The sequence below is a fragment of the Dipteris shenzhenensis genome, chromosome 4, assembly GCF_047967505.1.
Source record: "Dipteris shenzhenensis isolate YYH24624 ecotype China chromosome 4, Dip_SZ_1.0, whole genome shotgun sequence".
Taxonomy (NCBI): Eukaryota; Viridiplantae; Streptophyta; class Polypodiopsida; order Gleicheniales; family Dipteridaceae; genus Dipteris; species Dipteris shenzhenensis.
In genome coordinates this window covers 22,359,375-22,382,866 of record NC_141599.1, presented here as the reverse complement: position 1 = coordinate 22,382,866, position 23,492 = coordinate 22,359,375, and the positions used below count along the sequence as shown (strand labels likewise).

The 23,492-nt window shown below is 43.2% G+C and overlaps 1 protein-coding gene across 1 annotated transcript in view; it reads left to right on the top strand.

Moving 5' to 3' along the window:
* LOC147902604 (DNA-directed RNA polymerase 1B, mitochondrial-like) overlaps window positions 1–22,425 on the top strand; it is a 65,465-nt gene extending 43,040 nt beyond the window's left edge. Inside the window, exons 18-19 of the mRNA XM_087373644.1 lie at window positions 15,515–15,618; window positions 22,095–22,425. Coding sequence (XP_087229770.1) covers window positions 15,515–15,618; window positions 22,095–22,205 — 215 coding nt within the window. The 3' untranslated portion in view covers window positions 22,206–22,425. The remainder of the gene's footprint in view (window positions 1–15,514; window positions 15,619–22,094) is intronic.
* Window positions 22,426–23,492: the final 1,067 nt, after the last annotated feature.

The window sequence follows — 23,492 nt, the reverse complement described above, 5'->3', positions numbered from 1 at the left end:
GTGGCATTTCTGCAATATGTTAACATACATTTTACTTCATAATGTATGTGTCAATGGGAATGAATATTATATATGGCTGTGAAGCTCGTGTGGAGCAGTGTCTAAGAGTCTCAAAGCCCCCTTGATATGCATTGATTCTGAGAGCATTATTAAACACAATGGGATGCTGGTCTGAGCCAGGTCACCAATTGAGCAGAAGGCTTCAAACTTGCCTTCAATGTCCAGAGTAAATGTTCACTATATACAAAAAGATTCTCTAAGTTGCCTTGAATAGCCAGAATAAATGTATCATTCTATACACAAATTCACAGTTAGAGATTCAGAAATCTAGCTTTGACATAAATCCATCTACCTTTGAAATGGAAAGAATAAGCCTTAAAGCTATTTCAATAAAGAGTTTCGATCCATGAACTTAAGAATGAATTTATCTTAGAAGGAGATTGCATTAATGGGTCCATGCATTTGATGCTTGCAACGAACAAATGGGAAGAGACTTAACTGAAATAGATATTGAGGCCCGTCTAATGATTGGGGAATTTTATTGCTTGCACACACAACAATTGGCATGTACCCATTTATTATTCATTTTATTCTAATCTAAAATAGGATGCTTATTTCTGTTTTTGTCAAAATGATTTCACTTTCATTATGCATGTGTCAGATGGGAATAAATATGATGTTTTGTATATGACAGCGAACTCATGATGAACAGTGTCTAATTATCTCAAAGCCCCTTGATGCAAGCTGAATTTGAGAGCCTAATTAAAGAGGAGTTGCTATTCTGGGTCAGCGCACCAAGCTTAGCAGGAGGCTTGAGTATCTATATATATGTATATGTATGTACACGTACACACACACACACACACACACACACACACACACACACACACACACAAATATATTTAGAATAGTGCGTTATGCCTTGTTGTACTAAGGTGCACCAGATACCACACATGCTGATAACATCACAACATGCATAGTATCTGTCCTATATGCTAATGCTTGTTTTGATATTGTGCCTTCATGGAATAAACTGTCCTGCTCTACTCATCCAACTTGACTCGCTTCCTTCTCTCTTTATGCTATCCTAGCTTGTATAAATCTTCGGTCCAGGCCTTTACTCTCAATGGCCACCTAGGGTGGTTTAAAATATCACGCTCTTAGTCATCACGTGCTAGTCATGCATTGATGGCAACACAATAGAATTCGTTCATAGCCAAAACTTCAAAAATAATACATGAAAGATGAAGCAGAGAACATGAAAAGCAGCATTGGATCCAATCCGCGTCCTCTAGATGGTGACTCCAGTTTCCTATCTAGGGTGTTTATAATTGTATTGAAAAGCAAAGAGAGCCAATAGCCGATACATTGCACATCACAAGGCAAACAGTATATGGCAGCCACGAGGATATAAAGGTAGCATGAATTTTGGGATTTCAATAAAGGGACTGCATTAGCTTAAGACCGAAGTTGAGAGTAAGACTAGAGATCACTTTCAACCAGTATACGTCAACTTGAGTTGGCCAAAGAGCGAGCGACCACAGAGCTCAAGAAGCCAAAGAGGCACGGAACCACGCAGCTCCACGACAAGCAGTAGTTTTGCCCTCAGCAAGGACAGAAACTCCACAACCACCTCCAGTTTTTCCCACTCAGCATTCTTGGGTGAGAAGGAAGCAAAAAAGCACTTTGCTCTTATTCACTTAAAAGCTAATAAGCTCGCGTAGCAGTTAGTTTCGTCATCGGAATGTTTTGACAACCAGTCTCTAGTCTTTCAAGTTTTCAATTCTCCAATCGATCTTGCTTTGAAGACGTAGAATCAGGAGGAAGGGCTGAATTAAACCCTGCAGCTTATGCTATACAGGCCTCGAGTGCATGCACAAACTATAACGCCTATTTGCTGTAGGAAAGGACATGAAAGTGCTATTATCTTGAATGACATCCTGCACATATTTGACACCTTTGCATGCAAAAAAATATGGCTCTACCACAGCAAGAGGTGTTTGTAAGAGTCTGCTCCAATGTATACTCCCCAATGCCATATTGTTTTCCATATCTAGTGGACTTCTAGACCAGCAGAGGTATTGCAGGATTACTTGCCAATAAGCAATCAGTTCGGCTTGGAAAAGGACTACCATGGATGTTTCCTTGAAAAGAGCCCGTAATAAAATCTCAGAAGGTGGTCTCCTAGCCACCAAAAGCATGTGTATGAAACTCAGTGCACATTTCGGCGAGCATTTGCGTCCATGGCTCCTGCTGAGTTGCAAAAGTAAGTAGCATAGTAGCTTTTCGAGCAACCAAATGATAGTGTATGTTTAAAATGTTAAGCCCTCTATGCATTTTTCGAGAACAAACTAGCGAAGCTATAAGCGGCAAATGAAATTGTATATAAGCCATGATGATTGCTTGTATGATGCTCAATGGGTCCCTTGGCTTTAATTTGGGAGGAGTTTTGCCTGACGCAATGTAGTGGCCAAGTAGAGAGTTTTCAGTAGTCAGCATCACCCAATCCTCCTTTAAAGAAGCATAACAGCCAATCGGGTATCCCAAGTGACATACTATCTGTCCTGGTTCCAAAATCTGACCTGGCCATAGTATCTCATGCCAATCTTTTTGTAGTCAAAGGCAAGAGCTTAGACTTTTGAAAATTGATATGTAGCCCAGCAGCCAGTCCATATAATTCCAAAGTATCCATGATAAAAGCGCGAGTGAGACTGAGTGTTGCGCGGGAAGAAGAAAGAGTCATCTGCATATGCTTGAGCCACAAAGTGTTTGCCATTCGAAAGTTGAAGCCCATGTAAACTGCTCTCAGCTGTAAGTTTGTCCATGTATAACAATAATGGATGGGTAGCAGTGGCATAAAGTAAAGCACTGAGAGGGCATCCTTGCCTCATTGATCTATCCAACATCCAACGCGCGGGAGAGATCACCACCAACTAGCAATACTATTTTGATATAACTAAAGATAGCATTGCGCCAATTTGTGTATTACGTGAGCAATGGAATCCCATTCCACAGTATCAAAAGCCTTAGCAATATCAACTTGCATAATTAGCACATCTTGATTTGTATATTTGGCATATTGGCAATGTTGTCATGTATCTGCCTTTGTGGCACAAAATCATACTGAGCCGCATGTAGATCTGCATGAAGAACCCCTTTCAATTGATTGACCTACATTTTTGTTATGAGCTTGTATGTAATAGGCATTAAAGTGATAGGTCTCCAATTAGAGATGGTTTCACACATTTGTTTTTTCAGGACCAACTTTACTAGTCCCTCTTTCCATGAGGGTGGGAGGAGCTGAATCTCCCAACAATGGTTAATCATTTGAAGGAGCGGACCCTTGAGTTGACCCCAATATGCATGAAAGAATTCCACTGTAAGCCCATCCCTCCTGGGGATTTCCATGCACCTAAAGAATTCAAAGCATCATCTAGCTCACTCTGAAGAAAAGGCATATCCATATTGAGAGCATCTTCGAGAAACACCATCGGCATTACAGTATTCAAAACCAGATTATTGGCTTCAATCCGTGATGGAGTAGGTGGCAATGGTGCTGCAAATAGTTGGCTGAAATGGGTCAAGCATTCGTTTCAAGTTCAAATGTATCTATTGTCTAAGTTGTTGGGGTAAAGGCACTGGCCACCCTATGTAAATAGTACTTTATGTTGTACTTTAGTGTAGGACACTTAAGTACGCTAAGTACACATTTGTACTTAGCTGTACTTAAGGGTTACTACCTTATCCATAATATATAAAGTGTGTGCTTGGGGAGGTACCACTCACTCATTGTGATTATCCCCACTAGCGAGCTGTGTGCAGTGAGTCAACCCCTACTCCCTAGTCTATCTCCCTCTCCATCTCTCAACTGGTATCAGAGCCAACGGGCTCTCTCCCCTCCTTTCATCCTCACGGGCATTGCGGGTTCTCTCTCTCTCAGCCAACGGGCTGGAACAGGGAACTCTCTCTCTCTCATTGCGATGGCAAAGGCACGTGCACAAGGTGTGCGAGCAGCAGACGAGAATGCACGAGCTGTGTGCGAGCATTGAGCAGCTGCACACAGGTGGGAGTGGCTGCAAGTCGGCGGACATCTGCGCGCGGCTGCGCGCGCGACGACCAGCAGGTCGGCCGACAGGGCCGACACATCGCGACGACCAGCAGGTCGGCCGACAGGGCCGACACATCGCGACGACCAGCAGGTCGGCCGACAGGGCCGACACAGCGTGCGGGACCAACAGGTCGGCCGACACAGGTCGGCCAGGGCCAAGCCGGCCGACAGGGGTTCTACGAGCTCTCCGGGCGAGCGTGTGCAAGGCGGAGAAGCGGCGGTGAAGGTGCGGGCGAGCGAAGCTGCAAGGGCTAGCTGCAGCGTAAGAGCTGCAGGTGGGCGAGCTACAGCCGAGCAAGGTCAGCTGCAGCCCCGCAGCTGACCAGTCGGCCAAAGGCCGACATCCGTCGGCCACATCGCCGTACCAGCCCCCCCCCCTTTTTTTTCTTCCGGCTCCTTTTTCCGTGCCAGACGAACAGCAGCAACGGTTGCACTCATCTCCGACAAAGCATAGCCATTTTCACGATTTTTGCGACGCAGCAAAGGTATGCAGGTGCTACTGTGGCAGGGCATCACTCAACTCTGAGGCTTAGCTTATGCCGCAAACAGAGTTGAGACAGGTTATTCACTTGGCCAGTGAGGGTTGACACAGTGTATGCATTGTCAGATTTGCAGTGTGTATGCTTGACACTTGGGCAGAGGTTTATGCTTTTGTCAGTGTGTACTCGCACATGCAGTGATTACAGGCAGTTGCATGTTTTCTTTGGAAGATTGTGAACGACATTTCACAGAACAAATGCATTCCTAGAGCACATGCAGTGACTGATTATTTGGGGCTTTTACACTCTCTGTATTTCGATTTGGGGGGAAGCAACTGCTCCACTCATTCGACATTGTAAAGCGGTGCAGAGCAAGATTGTGATAAATTTCTCAGAAATTCAGATTCAAACAAGGGGCTTTTGTTGGCTTCCAGTCCTATACTGTATATTGCAGTATCAGGCCTGTTTCAAGTAAATAAACGTCACTTTAAAATCAGGTTTTTTGGGGGAACCGTGCCACATGCAGGCCTGAAGATTGTACGACAGTTTTGGGACTGTCATAACGCAGATTTCAAGTCTGTACTTGCTGTTATATCAGCATTGTATGCCTCATTATTGATCTCTATAGTTACTGGGCCGTATTGTACGCTGTTTTAGGACAGCTGTACCGCTCTGGAAGTGAAAAACAGGTTGTTGTACTGTTTCTGCAGCACGTGGGAGAAGTGGTTTATGCCACATAAACAGTAAGGGAATTATCTTGAAGCTTCCGCTTGTGGGAGATTATTTATTTGTGCGTGATTGCACATTCATTCAGGGAGTCAGGCGGTTCCATTGAGGAACAAACTCTACTTTCTTTACCATGAGTTCCGGCAGCGACGTGTCGTCCTTGTTCCAGATAAAGAAGCTCGAAGGAGCTAAAAACTATGACATATGGAGGACACAATGCTACAATGTGCTGATGCAGAAGGACCAGTACAAGCCTATAAAGGAGAAGGGTGTTAAGCCCTCCAACGTTACTGATGAGCAGTGGGAGAAGATGGACAACTTGGCCATGTCGACCATTATGCTTACAGTTGTTGATTCACTGGTTGTAGGCATCAGGGATGAACCTACTGCGTGGAGGATGTGGAAACGTCTTGAGGATACTTATGCCAAGAAAAGTGCCACGGGAAAAGCTTACTGGCTAAAAAAGCTTGTTGGTCTTCAAATGAAGGAGGGGACACCTATGTCCACTCATATTATTGAGTTTAACAGCATATTCAGCCAGGTGATCAACCAGGGGTTGAAGCTCGATGATGAGCTGAAAGCTACACTCATCCTATGTTCTCTACCTGAGTCATGGGACACATTCAGGACTTCTACTAGCAACTCAAATGCCATTCTGTTATTTGCAGATGTGGAGAGTGCTCTTCTACAGGAAGAGATGAATAGAAAGAACAATGCTGTTGGGAAGTCGAATGCTTTGAATGCACGCAGCAGGTCCAAGACACGTGGAAATTACAAAGAAAGAGAGAGGAGCAAGTCCCGCTCTAAAAGTGATCTTGTATGCAACTATTGCGGCAAGAAGGGACATATTGAGAAAAAGTGTTTTCAAAAGAAGAACGACCTGAGAGCCAAAGAAGGCAAGACTCAAGGCAAGTCTAAGGGCAAGGAAAAAGAGGAGCTGCATGTTACTTATGTTAGTGACAGTGACAGTGGACGTGAGATATGTTTCACCTCTTCACTGGAGGCTCATACACTTCATGTTGGTGATGGATCAGATATGCTTTCCTGGATTATAGATTCAGGTGCTTCCTTTCATGTTACACCCTACAGAGATCTGTTTGTCAGATATGCAGGAGGGCAGAAGGGAGTTGTCTTTCTTGGTGATAACCATGCATGTTCGATCATTGGCATAGGTGATGTCAGGCTTGTTCTTGAAAATGGCCAACAGTTAATGCTCAAAGGAGTCAGGCATGTCCCTGAAGTGAAGAAGAACTTGATTTCCACAGGTTTATTGGATGACGATGGTTATCAGACCGCCTTTGGCAGTCAGAAATGGAAAATCAGCAAAGGGACAATGGCTATTGCCAGGGGTCCTAAGGTTGATACTTTGTATTCAATTCATGCTGGACATTGTCCGCATTCCGATGTAAATGCCGCCGAGCTGCCAAAGATTTCATTGTGGCATAGCCGGCTTGGCCATATGAGTATTAAGGGAATGGAGCAATTGGCTCATTTTGGTTACTTGCCGAGTCTAAAATTTTCAGATTTAAAGAAATGTGAATTTTGTCTCTACGGTCGTCAAGTACAAATACCTCATAAGAGAAGGTCAGATCAGAAATTACAGCTCTTGGAGCTTGTACATACAGATGTGTGTGAGATGCCTACACTCTCTTTAGGAGGTTCTAAGTACATACTGTCATTCATAGATGACGCCACCCGCAAAGTGTGGGTTTACACTCTCAAAAAGAAGAGTGATACGCTCAAGGCTTTCACTAAGTTTGTTGCACTGGTCGAAAATGAGACAGGCAATAAACTGAAAGCTTTACGATCTGACAATGGTGGAGAGTATTTGTCCAAAGAGTTTTAAGAATTCTGTGAGGCAAAGGGTATTCAAAGGGTGTTGTCTGCACCATATGATCCTCCACAGAATGGTACCGCTGAAAAAATGTTCAGGACCATTCAAGAGAAAGTCAGATCCATGTTGTCACATGCTGCACTGCCCCACACATTTTGGGCTGAAGCTGTAAAGAGAGCTGTGCACCTTATTAATAGGTCACCAAACAAGAGACTATGTGGCGGTGTGCCTGAACAGGTATGGACGGGTAAGCCTCCGTCTTACAAACACCTACGGGTCTTTGGTTGTGTCGCATATGTGCATGTACGCAGGGAGGACAGAACTAAACTGGATCCAAAGTCTCTTAAATGCATATTCCTAGGTTACGGTGACAAAGGTGAGATGGGCTACAGGATTTGGGATCCCAAGAACAGAAAGCTTATACGCAGCAATGATGTCGTGTTTGATGAAACCATCATGTTCAAGGAACCTGTTGTACAGCAGGGACCTTTAAAAGTAACTATTGATGATGACAGGCATCATGGGCAACACAGACAGGCTGTAAATCAGCCACAACAGCAGCATAACCAGCCATTAAATGATGCTGCAGCAGGTCCTAATGGACAGCCAGGTATGGCAGAAGACATCCCAATGGATGAGGCACAGTTAGGTGATCTTCCTGACATGCAAATGCAGCCAGGAGACATGGGACAGCCACCTTATCTGGGTGATGAACAGGCTGGACAGCCAGCTCAAGACGATGGTCATTGGGTTAGAAGCCTTCATGCTACAGAGAGGCTAGGCAGAGGGCAGACAAGGTTCAATGGGATCTTGCTATGAAGGCTGAAATGGACAGCCTTCACAAGAATGGCACTTGGGAATTGGTATCCTTGCCTACTGGTAAGAAGGTACTGCCATGCAAATGGGTTTATCGACTTAAGGTCACACCTGGTGAAAAGCCAAGGCATAAAGCCAGACTGGTTGCCAAGGGGTTCAAGCAGGAATATGGTGTTGACTTTGATGAGATATTCTCTCCTGTCGTTAAGATGACAACTCTCAGAACTGTATTAGCATTGGTTGCACATGCAGATATGGACTTGGTCCAAATGGATGTCAAGACGGCATTTCTTCATGGTGATTTACATGAAGAGATTTTTATGCAGCAGCCAGAAGGTTTTACAGTGAAGGGAAAGGAGAAGCTTGTGTGCAGACTTAAGAAAAGTCTTTATGGTCTTAAGCAGGCACCCAGAGAATGGTATCATAAGTTTGATACATTCATGCGAATCCAAGGTTATAGGAGAAGTGACATTGATCACTGTTTGTATACCAAGAAAGCTTCAGATGGCAGTTTACTGATCCTCATTTTGTATGTGGATGATATGTTGATTGCTGGAAAATCTCATAAGGAGATCAATGCCTTGAAGAAAAGATTGCACCAAACCTTTGATATGAAGGATCTTGGTGATGCCAACCATATACTGGGCATGCGGATACTTCGGGATAGGGAAAAGCGGTTGCTATACTTGTCTCAGAAGGAATACATTGGCAACGTCTTGCAGAGATTTCACATGGAAGGGGGGAAGAGTATTGGTACTCCATTGCCTCCTTATGTGAAAATCAGTGCTTTGGACAGCCCTCAGACAGATGCTGAGAGAGCTGAGATGTCAAAGATCCCGTATGCATCAGCGTGTGGCAGTCTCATGTATGCTATGGTTGCAACCAGGCCCGATATTGCGTTTGCAGTGGGAGTGGTTAGTAGATACATGGCAAACCCCGGCAAGAAGCATTGGAATGCAGTGAAAGGTGTCATGAGATACCTGAAGGGTACACAAGATTTGTGTATATGTTTCGGCAGTCAAGATGCAAAAGTGCAAGGTTATACAGACTCTGATTATGCCGGTCACCCTGATACCCGGAAGTCTACTATCGGATATGTTTTCACTTTCACTGGAGGTGCAGTGTCGTGGGTATCTAGAATGCAGCAATGCATTGCTTTGTCTACCACAGAAGCTGAATATATTGCAGCCACTGAGGCATGCAAGGAGGCTATATGGCTATCTCGGTTAGTGGCAGATTTGGGTTATCCATTGGAGATTCCATTGTTGCATTGTGACAGTCAGAGTGCCATACAGTTGGCACGTAATCCTGTCTTTCATGCAAAGACGAAGCACATAGATGTGAAATATCACTTCATCAGGGAGGTGCTTGAGAACAAGCAAATTCAGCTTGTTAAGGTGCATACAGATGACAATCCTGCAGATCTGTTAACCAAAGGGTTAGCTGCAGAGAGGTTTGCACACTGCAGATCTCTTATGGGTATTGGTTGAGGCCAATATTCTTTCTCTCCTTGAGGGCACACTGCCTTTAAGTGGGAGGTTGTTGGGGTAAAGGCACTGGCCACCCTATGTAAATAGTACTTTATGTTGTACTTTAGTGTAGGACACCTAAGTACGCTAAGTACACATTTGTACTTAGCTGTACTTAAGGGTTACTACCTTATCCATAATATATAAAGTGTGTGCTTGGGGAGGTACCACTCACTCATTGTGATTATCCCCACTAGCGAGCTGTGTGCAGTGAGTCAACCCCTACTCCCTACTCTATCTCCCTCTCCATCTCTCATAAGTCCCATCCAATCTTTTAACCTGAGCAATGGATTATTTTGTCTAGAAGTGTGCAGACTTTTAAAGAAGCTTTTTGATGAGCAACCCTTATCTTCAAAGCCTTTTGTCTTGCACGAATTTGCCATTTGAGAAGATTGCACTGGTCATTTTGTTTTATGTAGGTACCAGCTGCAAGAAAATCAAGCATCTCAGCATTTTGCAATGGCCGTAGTTGACACCATTCCGAGTTTTCCTGCATTTCCTATTTTGCAATTACGACATTTTGTCTTTGATTCCCTAAATATTGACGGCAATAGCTTGATGACATACTGCATCCTTCTGGCAAAATAGTGTTGGCTTGCATAAGAAAAGGCCAAAGTGCATACTTCACCATTTCTGTATATTGTCGATGTTTCAGATAACTTTTATTGACAATGTGAAATCTTTCCATGGGCAGCTTGAGAGCAAGAGTATGCATACCAAAATAGAGACCCATCCAAAGCCGTGAATGATCAGAAAGTACAAGGGAGTGATCCAATCACATGTCAACATGTGAAATCATTATTTAAGTTTGCATGAATCAAGTACCACCTATCCAATCGGCCCCAATATTGTGAGTGTGCATTGTGATCACACACACTCACACACACACGCTTTTTTTTTTGGGGTGAAAATTATGAGTGATTATATTATAGAGAAGCTAACCCGAAAAAGGCCAGCACAATTACGTCATGAGAAAATCTCACTATATGATGAGTACACTCATAGTCAATATAGTGTGATTGCAAGCAAGGTAAGCTTCCACATGCATTGATCCTCGGCATCACTATGGGGCTCGTAGGAGGATCATGGATTACATAACAAAAGCATGCTGAAATTATCTAACTTGCTTTCTGCATCGTACCTCTACATCGTGCCATTCCTTTATTGTGGAGTTGAAGAAAGAACCCACCAAATTGTGCCAGTTACGGAGCTGCCATGAAGTTGATGCAGTCAGGAATCACTTGAGGAATAGAAGCGTCAATAGAGGCTGGAATCTCCCCCCTTATCTGCCCAGATATTGCTCCATGCATATATGAAACCAGCTCACCAACCACGTGGATTTACCAACGACCCCATGCAAGCTTTTGCTTCTCCCAACATCAATGAGTGCCAGAAGAGGCTTGCAAAGGAAATGAAGAAGGAATCCAGTATGGCCTCAGCCCATAATGCAGGAAGAGATGATACTTCAACCAACTTTGTTGAGCATGATTGGGCATTTTTTACTTGCAGCTATGATCCCTCTTGGGAGTCGCACACTTTCAGCATGAATGAAACGGCAGAAACATCGTATTTTGATAACAGTGCATCCCGCCATATTATATCCTGAAAAGAATTGTTTGACAGGTTGAAGTTGGCAAGAAAGTCTCATGTGCCAACGATTCTTCTATCCGGTTAAAGGGATTGGAGAGAGCTTGCTCACAGCCTCGGATGGCTCAGATCTCCGCATCTAGGATGCTTTGTTTGTCCTTGGGATTAAGAAGAATTTTCTTTCCGTGTACAAATATATGATACGTGACAGAGAGCGGGATTATGCATTGTTGTTGAAAGGCACACTTTCTCATGGTTTGTTTCAGCTTGATGCCTATTGGAATGGAACACATTCATCTTATGCCGTTTCTACATCTACCTCTGCCATGCAAAAATGAAGAGTTATGGCATGCCTGGTTTGGGCATGTAAAGCCTTTTGTTGTTACATAAATTTCAGATTGTCGCTGCCTTCCTCAGTATGCAGGCCCCGCCTGAGCATATATTTGGGGGCTCTATTTTGGAAAAATGTGTAGATTTTGGGATGGTGCGGTCCGGGCTGTGAGGAAATTACAGATTGTACACAGTGATGTTTGTGGTCCAATGCAGATGAAGTCTCTTGGGGGTTTATCTTTATTTTGTTACTTTCATAGATGACTTCACGAGATTTGCTTGGGTTTTTCCTTGCAAGCAAAATTCTGAAGTATTCATTGTGTTCAATCCGATTATTGCCTTGGTAGAGAATCAATTTGGTATGTAGTATGCAGACTCTTCGTTCAGATCGAGGGAAGGGGGGGGGAGGAGGGAGGAAGGGGGGGGAAGGAGGGAGTATATGTCCAAGGCATTAACAGACCGTTTGGCTGAGAAAGGCATTAAACATCATTGTATGATATGGTACACCTCTCAGCATAGTTGAGTAGCTAAACAGAAAAATAGGTCACTTATGGAGATGGGGAGATACATGCTTAAAGCAAAAGGGATGCCACGTAAGTTTTGGAGTTATAAGTCATCTTAGGGGCAACCTCGCTAAGATTGTGCACTAACTGCACATTTAATGATGCACCACAGCGCATTAATGCTTTTAGAGGAGGATGTAGACTACCTAAACTTGATCCATTTTGATAGTTCTGCATCCCTAGGTCTCTACATATATTTTTAAGGATTTATTTTGACTAAAATTTAATGCGATTTGATGCCGAAAGCATCCTCTGAATCACGCCTTCACTACTTTGGTGGGGCGAAACATTTCTAGGGATGCACAAAGAACGTGAATAGGGTCCACCCTTGAAAGAAGAAGTCAAATTGGCCTTGGAATAGTCAGCCAATCGTAAAATACTTCACCATAAAGTCAGTCTCAATAAAAAAAGGACACTATGGGGAAGCGCTTAAAGAGCATATAGTTTGAGATACTTGACAGGGACTAGTTAGCCAACCTTCTATTTTTAGCTTTGTGGCCATTAAATGAACTAGCCAAGGTTTTTGCACTAACAGATCTTCCCCCTGGGATATGAAAAGGCATTAAAGCTACTCATGACTTGGGTGATGCATCAGAGCTTAGTTGTACCTTTAATTTACTCTATCAGTATTTTTGGTAAATAGAATGAAATCAAGCTCAGCTTTTTGAAGATGCGGGTACTATGACGAAGGGCTTGAGAAGGTGAAGATTTTACTCCAAAGGGGCAATAGAAGGTGCAATTTCAAATACATTTTCTTTGAGATCAAAGGTTTGATAGATTGTAAGAACCTTACAAAAAGAGGACATTGGAACTACAACAAATTCCTGCTGCGCGACAAGTATTTGAGGCCCTACCTCTCCGTCCCCTCGCCTCCTCTCCTACAAAAGACACTCTCATTCTCGCCTCTTCCTTGCTGCAACGCTGCTGCTCCCTCTACTTCATTCCCATGTGAAGCTTCTCTAGCTCTACTGAACCCTCTCCACCCTGCTGCAGTTTGCGAACTTCTGTGGAATGAAAAAGTCCCTCTCAACGCTGTACTCCAGGTTGCACCCTGTTCCAGCAATCTGCTGCTGGGTTCCAGTGATCTGCAGACCAGCAGCTCCATTGTGGCCCCGTTTCTCTTTCTGATCAGAAAGACTATGCCAGCCCTTCAGTTGCGATTCATTCTAGGCTATTTTCCTCCTCTTGCATAGCCTGATGATCTTGCTTTCCTGTTCCCTTCCTTCCATTCCTTTCCTACTGCTATTAGAGACGTTTTTCAACCTCATCTTTGCTGATGATAATCCTCAGACAGAGTTTCTACACAAAACCTCTGTTGACAGAGCCTGTGTAATTATTCTTACTGGAAAATCACTGCTGGCGAAGTCTGCAACAAAGATCTGCTGAGCAAAACCACTACTACAAGTACACTCTTTGTCCCACAGCCTTTACTAGAAGCTCCGCCTTGGTTGGCCATTGCATTAAAATCTGTTGAAGTTGTTCCCCCAACGGGATGGAATTGCCAGATGCAGTGTTTGATTAAATTAATCTCAATCCCCTAGGCCCTAGGTGGGTAAGAGTGATCAATCAAGTGTTGTTTTGTTCTATCAATCGAGGCATTGGTTGGGTAAGATTGACACTCAGTTTATTGTAATGCATAACAGTAAAAAGAGTGCATCATAAAGATAACCACACTTATCATATTTGAATGGGCATGACGTGTTGAGCCAAATCAAGGTCTTGTACACATACATAAAAACCATACTTGGGAGCTGATGGAATTGTTTGCCGGCAAGAAAGCAATTGGAACTAAGTGGGTGTACAAGGTGAAACACAAAGCAGATGCTTCTATAGACAGGTACAAAGCCCATCTTGTTGCAAAGGGCTATGAATAGAAGGAAGGCATAGATTATGATGAGACTTTTTCCCCCACTTCCAAGCTTCTATAGACAGGTACAAAGCCCATCTTGTTGCAAAGGGCTATGAATAGAAGGAAGGCAAGATTATGATGAGACTTTTTCCCCCACTTCCAATATGACCTCAATCAGATGTGTGGTTGCATTAGCTGCATTTTATGGATGGAATGTCCATCAATTGGACATTAAAACTGCATTCTTAAACGGGGACCTTTAGGTGTGGTCTATGCTACTCAGTCCATTGATTTATGCCGAAATTGATGCCTTTTTGACCAGCAAGGGAATGCCGAATAGTCTGCATAAGAGCATCCCTATGTCAAGAAAGAAAGGGGAATTTGCTTGTTATGGTCCTATATGTCCAGACGGTCACTGACACAATTTTTGCAAAAAATGCGGCGGACATTTGAATTGTTTGATTTGGGGTTTCTTCATTTGGGCATTCAATTTCTGCAAGATGACAGAGGCATTGGGTTATTGCAGTCCAAATATATTGGGAAACTATTGGAATGGTTCAATTTCCACTCTTATGGGGCCAGGTTTTATATTGTCCATTCATGATACTAGTGAACCGTTGATACCACTATTTACAGCTAGGCTATGGGATGCCTCATTTACTTGTGTAAGGTGCGGCCTGATATTTAGTATTCAGTGTCCTAGCTGAGCAGATTTATGCACAGCCCTAAGACTTGACATTGGCAGGTTGTGAAGCGTGCGTCTTGATACTTGCAAGGTTACTCTCTTGGTTTGCTACCTCATCTTGTGAAGCTGAGCATAGGGCAGCTTTCACAACCACAGTCGAGTGTGTTTAGTTGAGGTGGCCGCTGGCTGATTTTAATGCATCATTGGAGGACCCTACTCCAATTTTCAGTGGCAGTTAGAGTGCCATCGCTGTGGCACGGTATCTTATGTTTCATGTTCACATCAGGGAGCAGCTACATGCATGGGATATCAGCTTGGTCTTCTACCTTACATAATAGAATGTGTGAATCTTTCCACCAAAGCATTACCTCGTCCAAATTTGAGGCTTTCCACAAAGGTTTGAATTTATATCCGTTTGTGACATTTGAACTTATATCCGTTTGTGATTGATGTTTACATTGTACATTGTCTCTGCAGGGGGTGTTAGAAATATTCATAGTTTCTAATTAAGGGTTAGGGGCACTCTTTTCCTTTTAAACGTCCCCCCCTCAACCTAAGTGAGATTGAGTTTGTGGGTGAGTTAGTCACCATTTAGGGTCCATCCTAGGGTTTTGTCTTTATGACTACCCTAGTTTATTCTTGTTGCTGCAACTCTAGGTCATCTTGTTCAGCTCCATTCTCTTGTTCTCTCGCTTCCATTTCCAAAATATATGTACACGTGCATATGCACACGCGCGCACACACACGTACGCGCGTATGTATGTATACCTGCGCATGCATGAGCACACACAGATAGATAGAAATTTGGACTGAGATTAATATTAGAGTCTTACAAAGGTGGGTGTGGGTGGATATGTGTGTGTGTCTCTGTGTGGTGTGAGTGAGTAGGCTTTCGATTTCAATGCTGCAGAAATGCATTTGTCTTTATGACTTTAATTTTAAGAGGTTAACTCTTTGCGGAGATTATACGAGTTTCAGCTTGAAAACATATTGATTCTATTTTGACAGGTGTGCATGATTCATTTTGGACGCATGCTGGAGATGTGGAAAATTTGAATACAATTCTACGGGTGAAGTTTGTCGAGCTATACAATCAACCTATTCTAGAAAATGTGAGAATTTTGACATTATGTGTTCTTAATTACACTTTTAGTAAAATGAAAGCTATTAATGAGGTGAGTTGAAAGATTTAGGGATAGAAAGAGATTTAATAGGTGAGAGGGTAGAAGACAGGAAGGTAGCGGAGAGAGAAAAGAGGAAATAAGTATTCTATTAAGGTAGAAACCTTGAAAGGGAGCCTATTTATAAAAAGCAAGAAGAGTCTATAAACCTCTTTGGAAGACAAAAATAGCCTATGAGACAAATTATCTCACAATGTGTATGTGAAGAACCAGACTTTTCGAGAATGCAAATGTGTGCAATGTATGCAGAATTTGAATACCAATTGGTTCTCCAATTGGGAAGAGCGCCCTCATGAGAGTACTTGTTTCTAATTCGACCTACATGTAAGGTGGGAGAGAGATGGCGGATGAATGCAAGGTGAATGAAGAATGCTACGTGAGATTCACAATGAAAGGGTGATGCCCTTTCATTAATGGCCCTTGAGATCACACAAGTTCCATCTTTCCATTTATACCTACCCTTAGCCTATGACCCATGCATCTACCATTCAATGCACCTTAATGCACCCTTCGCTTCCTATTGCCCCTAGGACCTAAACACGTATGTGCACATTTATATTAATAGAATAAGTATCACATGTCCAAATTCGATGCCCTCTGAAGCAGTGGCTCCTGCCTGACTAGTCCTATCTACTCAGATGATCCACCGCCATAACAAATCGGTCGGTGTCCATCATAAATACATATACATGTTACACCATTGGCGTATAATATATAATAATGTTTTCAATATCTAATAATCACGGATTAGTGATTTCTCTTGTCATGACAGTGTAAATAAGTACTAGGAAAAAAAGATAGAGAAAGCAATAGTCTTTTTAGTGTAACAAAACTTCCGTGTAGGGGCGGGGAGCCTACTTCAGGCACTCACTAGAGATGGACGAGAGTTTGGATGGGATTCATTGGCAAATGGTCAGAGTGGTGGGCTGATTGGGGAAGGAGTGGCACATTGATCCTCCTAGCATCCTAGAGCAGGATGCCCCCGGATGGCGTCTTTGGGTTTGGGAAGGTAGGCCCCTGAGGGAGGTCCAGTGGGATTCGGGAGAGTTTGTTTTGGCTTTCCAGGATCGGCCTTGCTGAGCAGGTGGCGAGGTGCCTTTTTTTTCCTATACCAGTCGGATTGGCAGGAGGCTTCGGATGGACTCTTCGACTTTGACCCCTTCGAGGGAGAGGCATTGGGTGGCCCAGAGGGTGCCCCAGGAGGTCCGTTCCAGGTTTTGGACGCTTCTGTGGTCCAATCTGCGGCCAAGGAAGATCTCCTACTTCTTTTGGTTGGCCATCCTTGGAGGCTTGCCCATAGACCCGTGGTTGGAGTAGATGCGGGTGGAGTGTCAGTGTCACTGCTGCTCTGCTGGATTTTTGGAGACGATCCCTCACTGCCTCTGGAGATGTCGTAGTGCAGTGAGGATCTGGATGGGAGCCCTCAAGATTATGACTAGCATGCAGAGCCTTCAGAGGGACTACACGTGGGGGATGGTGGCCTTGTTGGCATCTTGACCATCCCACTGAATTTGCTCCTATGTAGGAGGCAAAGTACCTATAGTAGTAGATGCAGTTGCTCTAGAAGAAGCATTAGAACCATCACCTGAAGACCCATCACTTGAAGTAGTACTAGAGGCAGAAGGTGGAGCACTAGCAGCTGCATTACGTGTAGGTCTGGCCTTAGAACTTGAAACAATGTGCCATAGATTCTTGGCAACCAAAACATGCCCCATCATGTATGACCACATGGGGTAATTGGTGCCATCAAGCTTGTCATCAGTCCCAAGCATCCCAAAAAGATCATTTTTGTTGCTAGCCATAGTGTAAAAAATGCAAGGCAAAGGCACCAATCTGACAAAGGAAATGAGAGAAGGGAACTCTCCCAAAACCAAAACATCGTTGTGCCCAGTCAGCCTCAATATCTTGTGGTCCAGAGTCGTGCTTGGGCTGCATGGGTCATCATGAAAATGGGTCGTGTGAAGATTGCTCCCAAATATGTATAGGACTGCACTATCTCCATTGGCTCGCCACGATAAGTGGAGGTGAGTCGGCGGAGCACTGCGCGTGAGGTGTTGAAGACCATAACCTTGGTCTTTCCAAGGTTGACTGTCAAGTCTCTCTATGCATTAACGTCTTCGGGAGGCCTCGCGGGCCTATGAGACAAAGTATAATCATGAGGTAATTCATACAAGACGCTATGGGCTGAGGCAAGGGGTTTGCTAAGACCCTTGCTGACAACTCCAAGAAAATCATAACTAAAAAATACTCAAACTACTCAGAAGGCATATCTTGGTGCCATGGTGGCTCTCCTGTGAGATGCGAGGATATCTCGGAGCTACGTCTGTCGTGTCGTCTCGCGCAACGGCGGGGGAGGGCGTGGTTTTCAAGACTTATGTATTTGTTAGGTCATGCCAAGAGTGAACCCCTCGATTGTGGCACTCACCTTGCCGGGCCTCCATGGTGCGTGGTTTAGGCGCACTCTGCTCTCCCTCTCTATGTTGTCTCCTCCCACTAGCCCACTCTATCCTCATATCATCCATCTTCTCCTCCACTCTGTTACATCCCCAGGCGGACTCAAAGGCATAAAATTTGTGACATGTCTCTTGGTTGCATCTATCTCTGGCTCGGGTAGGACTATCGATGCAAGTTGTTTGATCTGTCTCAAAAGGGTCTCTCTATGTCGTCGCCTCTCCATCAGATAAAGACCGACACAGACCAGTGTGAGGATATCTTGGAGCTACGTCTGTCGTGTCGTCTCGTGCAATGGTAGGGGAGGGCATGGTTTTCAAGACTTCTGTATCCGATGAGCCGTGGCAAGAGTGACCCCTTAACTTTGGTGCTCACCTCACCGGACCTCCATGGTGCATGGTCTAGCCACTCTCTGCTCTCCTGCTCTATGTTGTCTCCTCTCACTAGCCCACTCTGCCCTCGTATCATCAATCTCCTCCTCCACTCTGTTGCGTCTTGGGGCCGACTCAAAGGCATAAAATTTGTGACATGTCTTTGGGTTGCATCTATCTCAGGCCCGGATAGGATTGTTGGTGCAAGCTATTTGATCCATCTCAAAAGGGTCTCTCTATGTCATCGCATCTCCATCAGATAAAAAGACCGACACAGACCTAGTCTCGGGAGTGGATCAAGTGAGAGAGGTCCAAAGCTAAGTCCCTCATTTAGAGGCAGTGGTACCGCCCTTGAATCTCAATAGTATGCTGAACATATGCATAGAGAATGCTCCTCCGTCTCCACCTCCCCTAATATGCAGAGTATGCATATCTGATGCTCCCTCGGTATGCTAACAACTATATCTTCTTCTATCCCCAACTACTGGGATGAGACTCTCATCTATCTGATGGCAATCCTCAACGAATGTGAGACACGTTTGTTCTCATGTATGATGGTCTGATTGCCAATCCGTCCTTTAATATCCTAAGGAAGTGGTTGCGATAGAATTGGATCTTGGTGGGCAACTCCTGGTCCCCTCCCCAAGTCTGTGTTGTGTAGAGCTGTAATAGATCCAACCGTATGGTACGGTTGATCTCATCTCGTGGGATCAGGAAGAACGGGGCATCAAAGCTGTACCAAAAGGGCAGGAGTCGACTCATGTGGATCCGTTCGCTATCAAACCATCTAAAGACACATGCATACCAAGATGTGCTGACCCCACTCTCTGCAAGCCGTCATCGCGATGACTCTATTGCCAATCTCTGTAATCTCCAGTTTGGGCTTTGCAATCTCCAGCTAGGCAGATCCCAAACCTTATGGATATATGTCACGGTCTGAACATTAGCATCAATCTGGAGAGGTGTCATGGCGGACCCTGTCTGTATAATCTAATGAGGGACCGAGAGCTTACTTCTTATTTTCCGTGAACCCATAATCACTTCCAGTTTCTGAAACCTCTTCTTGTCAGCCCCCTCAAAAGGGTGCTGCATACATGGCTGTTGGTCTCACAAGTGTATCAAAAAGCCATCCCTTCAATTGAGGGTCTTGAAAGTGTGCCTAAAAGCCATGTTGCTCTAGTCCTAAAACCCTAAACCCTCGAGCTAGGGCGCGTGTGAGTCGTGGTCTGGCTGTGTGGACCATCCTAAAGATAGGGCCCAAGAAAACTACTCCGAGATATGGGTAGAGGATTGCACAATCTCTACAGGCCTCGCGTTGGTACGTGAAACTGTGTCGATGAAGCACTGCCACAGAGAGAGAGAGAGAGAGAGAGAGAGAGAGAGAGAGATCAATTGAGGAGGTACTTTTAGCTTCCCATTCTTTCCCATAGTTGCTTGCCAGGCATCGTGTACGGTGTCATGGGTACGCAAATTTCTATAATGGCTTTGGAATTGTTTTTGGTGTCGTGGATATTTTTCTTTATGGCTGAAAGTTAAGTATTCGCTGGTTGTTATCTGTTCACTGCCCTTTGGATTTCCCGGAGGCCGGTTTCAATGGTTCCAATGGTGTATTATGGTTTCATGAATTCTAGAAAACAGCAATTCAGTGCCTTGTTGTTGCCCTTAGCTCCATAGAGGTTGGCCATGGAGCTGCATTCATAATGGTATGGTTCTTTGCATCTTTGTTGTCCCCAAAAAACCCGTTCTCTAAGTTCATGAAGTGGAGGTTATTTGCCCCTGATTAGCTCCTTCTCAATGGCTTTATATATTCTAGAAAACAGCTATTTCCATAGAGGTTGGCCATGGAGCTGTGTATCATAATGTTCCATAGCTCTTTGCATCTTTCTTGTCCCCAAAAAACCCATGTGTAAGTTCATGAAATTGAGGTTATTTTTTGCTAATTCTCTCCTCTAGGAGGCAAAACTCAAAACAGCTAGGAAGAAGGATGTGATGAAACTTCCTCAAAGGTAAATCTAGGCCAGGGAACAAGAGGAAAAGGGAAAATGATCACGAAAAGTGTGAGGCAGAGAGGACTCCCAATCTCACATTGCTTACAACAATCAGATTCAAGTATTATGATGCCTGCTGTTTCAATTTCCAATGCATCTATCGCAACTATGAGTTTTGACTATAACTATTTGCAATAACTGCAAGGTTTTTGGCATCGGTTCCCTTTGAAAATTGGGACTATTTTACTGATTTGTCACGCTTTGGGAAAATCTTCCTCCAATGCCTGTTTTCTATGAGTGTTAGCCTTTCTTTGGTTTATCCCCTTCCCATTTCAACTTTTTGGCGAAAGGGGCCCTGTAGAGGTCAGGGGCCTTTCCATTTTCTAATTTTGTCAGGCCCTCATTGTTTGCATCTATAATGATAGGCTTTTACTTTGTTAAAATTTTTGCATGCAGCTTCTTGAATAACTTCTTGGGTTTCTCTTTGGCTCCTTGAATTGTTCAAACTGTTTGTCCTTAATAAACCTGTTTCTTTGTTCGTATCATTATTTTGTAATTTTGTTCTCTTGCTGGTTTCTTGTTTTTTCTGCACTTGTGTTATGCCGAATTTTGGACTCTCCTCTTTTAATTTTAAATATTTCATGGTGGTTGGATTCCAGAGTCTCCTCAATATAAAATTGTCCACAATGTGTGTTGCTTATAGGCTGATTATGAGTTAATGAACCATGTTAGACCCTTGTGGAGTCTTGCATGTTTGTTTGTGTGTCATTGAATCAATGTGTACTATCACACATTTGTAACCGAAACACCCACAAAATGCTTGTCCATGTGTGTCATCCTTTGAGGTGTTCTTCCACCCATTCCTTTCTTTGTTGTTCTCATCAATTCATCCATCCAACATGGGTCTTTGCCTTCCTCTGTTATTAGTGCCTGCTGGGCTTCTGTTGGGGCATCGAAGTCTCCTTTATGATGATTGTGCTTTCTTCTGAATGTTTTGTAATGTCTTCTCCCAATTGCGTAAAGCAGTGGTATCTGAAATACTACCGCAGTTCTTGTAGATGTGGATTGTGGGTGTGCAAAGATATATATCTTTGATTAATTCCTGAAGATTTCTTCCTGTCTATTGTTTATGGAGTTTGAGAATGTTGTCCTTTGTTTTACTCTCCTTCCTCTAGTGCTGATGTTTTAAATATTTGCCTTACTTTCTATGAGACGTCTAGAAGTCATACAGCAGATTGTTCTTTAGAGTTGAAAAGGTCGTCGAGTTTCTTCTTGCTCTCTCTTCCTTCAGGTGTATATTTGAAATGGCGTGAGGTCGGGAATCTCATATAGCAACTTGTTCATTAGAATTGACTAGTTCATTAACGTTTCGTCATTCCTAACTTTTGGTTTTCACTCGTTTCCCGCTTAAGTCTGTTTCCTGTGTAAGACGATTTTATTGGAAGGAATCAGGCTTGCCCCTTTTTTTAATCTGAAGGAATCAGGCTCAACCTCCTTTTCTTTCTGGCATTTATGTTCACTCTCACTTGCACACTTGCTTTCAAGTAACCTATTCAATGGCTTGGCCCTTTTTCTAAGAATGTTTTTGATGCAACAGTTGCTGAAAGGTTTTGAAAAGGATTTTCCAGAAGCGAGATTCCCCCCTGTTCCAAATCGAGGTGATTTTGATTTGCAGGAGGTCTTGCAAGCGCCTTATTTTTTCAATTAGGTTTAGGATACTTTGAAAGAGGGCTCAAAGGAGCGAGTTTAGAATGTAAAATGAGGCTCTTAGAAAGGCTATGCTCTTCTATATTACTAAAAGGGAAATGTAATATTACATGGGTTGCAGCCCTGAGCAATGTATTAGCTTGATTGATCTTTGCATGAGGGCAGAATGAATAAAAGGGTTCCACTCATTTAATGTTGGCAATTCGTGCATTTGCATTCATATATTTAATGTTGGCAATTCGTGCATTTGCATTCATATATTTTTGTCACCATAATTTTGCAAGAGAAACGGGATCAAGAAAAGGTAAAGCTTACAAAATAGGAGGCCAAGAGCTCGGTTGTGCGGAACCTGTAACAGCTCTTCCTCTCTTACACTTACTGCTTGTGACTAGTTCAAATTTGTTGAAAAAGTAAAGTGAATTATATTGATGAATAAGGTTTTGGAGGACTCCCTCCTGAAATGTTGCCCCAGCTTTGTAAATCCTCTCGGATGAAAATTGATATTCCCTTTATTCATGCTTCTTGATTCATTTGTCACACATTGCAAATATCATTATGCGATTTACTGTTTAGTGAGGGTCGCTACACAATGATTCTGGCCAGCAAACTCAAGCCAATGATTCTGGCCAGCAAACTACTTGAAACAGCTTTGTAAATCCTCTCGGATGAAAATTGATATTCCCTTTATTCATGCTTCTTGATTCATTTGTCACACATTGCAAATATCATTATGCGATTTACTGTTTAGTGAGGGTCGCTACACAATGATTCTGGCCAGCAAACTACTTGAAAGAGACTGTAAATAGATTATTCACACATAGCAAATGTAGATGATATATTCAATCAACCAATGTTGAAATGTCTTATGTCATTACAATTTTATGGTGGCTATGTTCGAGTAGTGTACAAGGTCGTCTAGGTTACAAAAAGCAATGTGATTGAATGCAAGGTGGATGTCTTATGTAATTATGGTGTACAAAACTACATGTATTAATATGTAGTATATAATATTATTACAAGTAAAATTTCATGACATATAAATTATATCAATATGTTAATCATAGATTATCTCCATTCCTTTGATGTCAAAGCTATCTTCTTCACACATTTTTTCCATTGAGGTATCCTTTTTCTCATTTTGTGTTATCAATAGATGATTATCTACAATTATATAATGGAGAATATATCAAAGATTGCTATGGAATTGAATTAATGCTTCAAGCCATCATTATGAAGTTAGTACCACTCATTTCTCCCATCAATGGGGTGAACCCCTCCAATGAGAGGG